The sequence below is a fragment of the Lolium rigidum genome, chromosome 5, assembly GCF_022539505.1.
Source record: "Lolium rigidum isolate FL_2022 chromosome 5, APGP_CSIRO_Lrig_0.1, whole genome shotgun sequence".
Classification (NCBI taxonomy): Eukaryota; Viridiplantae; Streptophyta; class Magnoliopsida; order Poales; family Poaceae; genus Lolium; species Lolium rigidum.
In genome coordinates, this window is record NC_061512.1 from 267,774,434 (window position 1) to 267,777,410 (window position 2,977).

The 2,977-nt window shown below is 42.5% G+C and overlaps 1 protein-coding gene across 1 annotated transcript; it reads right to left on the reverse strand.

The window, feature by feature from the left end:
- Nucleotides 1-1,235: 1,235 nt before the first annotated feature.
- LOC124657652 (31 kDa ribonucleoprotein, chloroplastic-like) lies at nucleotides 1,236-2,433 on the reverse strand. Its single transcript, XM_047196168.1, has 4 exons — nucleotides 2,371-2,433; nucleotides 2,218-2,319; nucleotides 1,681-1,962; nucleotides 1,236-1,570 (listed from the first exon to the last, which is right to left on the reverse strand). Exons 1-4 carry the CDS (start codon nucleotides 2,431-2,433, stop codon nucleotides 1,508-1,510), a joined length of 510 nt encoding a protein of 169 aa, XP_047052124.1. The 3' UTR covers nucleotides 1,236-1,507.
- Between the last annotated feature and the right edge of the window lie 544 nt (nucleotides 2,434-2,977).

Here is a 2,977-nt window from a genome sequence, read left to right on the forward strand (position 1 = left end):
AATAGAGTTCGTGATAAGATTAGACTACGAGTCGTTCTTCTGGAGTTTATTTGCAGATTTACCTCATTGTAAAGTAGGAGGCTGTGATGATCTTATGTAAAAGAGTCAATGTTGTAATTCTATAGACATACCTTGGACCCGCATATGTTTCTGTTGTACCACTCTGAGCGATATAATACTAGTGGAACGGTGTTTCATTGGTGTTATATCAGACTTGCATACTACACCATGCAGTGGTATGTCGGGTCACCACAGTTCTCGATCAATGAGAGCATGATGCCACTTAAGTTCGCACAAAAGAACATGATATGAAGTGCCCGAGCTACACTTGAGTTGCCTACTCTTTTTTCCTCCTCTATCGATGTTAGCAACTTTATCCTTTCATCTGTCATTGATAAAATGCATCTGTCAACAGTGGCGGACCTAGGACTTTATCATTGGGTATGCCGCACCAAATAAATTTTTTTGACACAAATAATTGACAGCTATTTGCGTAAAATTCATTAACCAATTCAGTAAATGTGGTGATGTTGATGATGGATTGGCTCTTTGTCAAAGAAAACCATCTTGGATCTTTTAAAGAAAGCAAATATTTGATCGGCAAGGCTCGTAGTACTCTGATGAACGTTACAAATAAGCTCTCCAGGGAACTCGAAAACTTTACTTTCTCCTGCCGATGCTACCTAGTACTACGGTGTGGTTGGTGTCTTTTATAGTTTCTCATGTTGGGACAGAGCCAGATATTTCCTAGAGTGTTAACGAAGCTTATCAGTTTCTACACTTGATAGAGAGGCAATCAGCCTTTTGGGGAGCGTTTACGCGCAATTACTGCGACGACAAGTTCCTGAACGACAACTTCTTCCTACACATTAATGACCTCTTCAGCAACCTCAACATGGACAACAACACCAATGATGCTATATGTTCATCTACTTTGTTAATCTACATGTCTAGTTTACTTTTCAGTTCTATATTCATGATTTTATCAACTGTTTATTCGAATTAAATCATATGGTAATTTGTTTATATATTCAACCTCTCCCTCCTGCCTGTTGATGGGTGTTTGGAGGTGTGGCAATGGTGTAGGCACCTTTCGACATCAACAAGGATGTGCCAGAACAAGCCGCACTGCTCTTGCTCCAATTGAGCAAAACTACATAGCTTCAGGATTGGGTGTCCCTATTGCATCAAGTGATGTTTAAACCATACGGCACGTAGGAACTATTCAACCAGGATCACAAAAAAAACATTTTGGGCTCCTTTTTGCATATCATGCAAGCATGAATCATGGGGATTAAACATATATATGTCAGACAAAACTTTTGCATTGCATCGACAAATTGAGATCAGGGAACCAAGATAGCAAGAACAAAAAAAAACACCAGAAAGAAGAAACATGGCACAAGAATGGATGGGAGGATAACGGAGGGTCTAAAACGGTATTTGACATGCTATCGTCACTCTTAAGCAGAAGGCATGCTGTAGACCACCGACAAATACATCTCATCTAGAACCGCCGCGGTGGCCGCTCCTCTGCGACATTCACTCGTAGGGCACGCCCCTCCAAACTCTGCAAAATTCAGACAGCGATCAGACTCATCGAAGGACATTGATTATCTCGGTATAAACCATAATTGTTTCACAGTATGAAAGTGGCAATGATATCAATTGCATACTAACCTGTCCATCAAGGGCAGCAATAGCATCATCCAGTTCCACTTGCGATGCCATTGTCACGAAACCGAATCCCCGTGAGCGCCCGGTGTCCCTGTCGTAGACAACCCTGGCATCGACGACTTTGCCATGCTCACTGAACATCTCTACCAACCTAGAGTCGTCCACCTGCCACGGCAGGTTGCCCACGTAAATCCTGAATGAAGACCCAGAATCACGGGGAGGCCTCTCCACACGGGCACCTCTAGGAGCCGCCTTGTTTACAGTCAACAGCCTCCCACCCACGTCCTGTCCACATTAAGGGTCATCCACATTAAGGGTCAATCAGGGAAGCATCAAATTGCATGCATTCTTTAGCTCGTGCTTAATATGAACTACACACGATCTTTAACTTGAAAATACAAACAGATTCCATTAAATTGAGACCTAGGACAGGAAACATATTCAAATGTAAAATGGGAGCATACACATACTATGAGGTTCCGTTGACTAAATTCAGAACATGCAAGGAAAATAGGCACATGAGTTATCAAGTACACTCACGTAGCGATGGAACATTTCCACAGCCTTCTCAGCCTCCTCAATGGTGCTCATGGTGACAAACCCGAATCCACGGCTCTGGTCTGTTTCTCTGTTGTAGATGACCTGTACAGCCACAGGACAGAAACTGCGTTTTAGGACAAAGTAAACACATACAGTATCCAAGCAACTACTATCTGACGGACTGCCCCACCAACAATGCTGGTGAAGCAGATACATCGCTGCGTGTTAGTAACCCATACGAGGTCAGGAAACAATACTAGTTCCGTGGTACAAATGCATTTGGATTCTACGTTTTGTGCAGCAAAACTTCGTATTAGAAGCCAAACCACCTCTTTAAATTTCGTAGTTTCAGAAAAAGGTCACATGTGTTCGCCTAACGAGTAAACAGGCCAAGACATAATAATTCTGACAGGAACTTGCAATGCCCACACGAGAACATAAGCATACTTCAAACGATATCACAGAGCATCCTAGTTCATCACCCTAAACATACAACAGAGAGGGGCTTGCAACATAGCACCCCTTATTAGTCCCTATACCTGTCATGTTCCTTGGATTATTTACAAGCGGTATTCAAGCTTTCATTTTTGCAACATTGGTCACAGCCTATATAGGTGAATCCATGGAGGCTCATCATTAAATTGACTCAAAAAAGAATTGACTAATCATCCTCCACTCTTTTCCATGTTTTCACCATGTGTGGAGGTAGCTCTCGTCATCCTCTTTCCGGCAAAATTGGTTTCACCTCAATCGGAGTTTT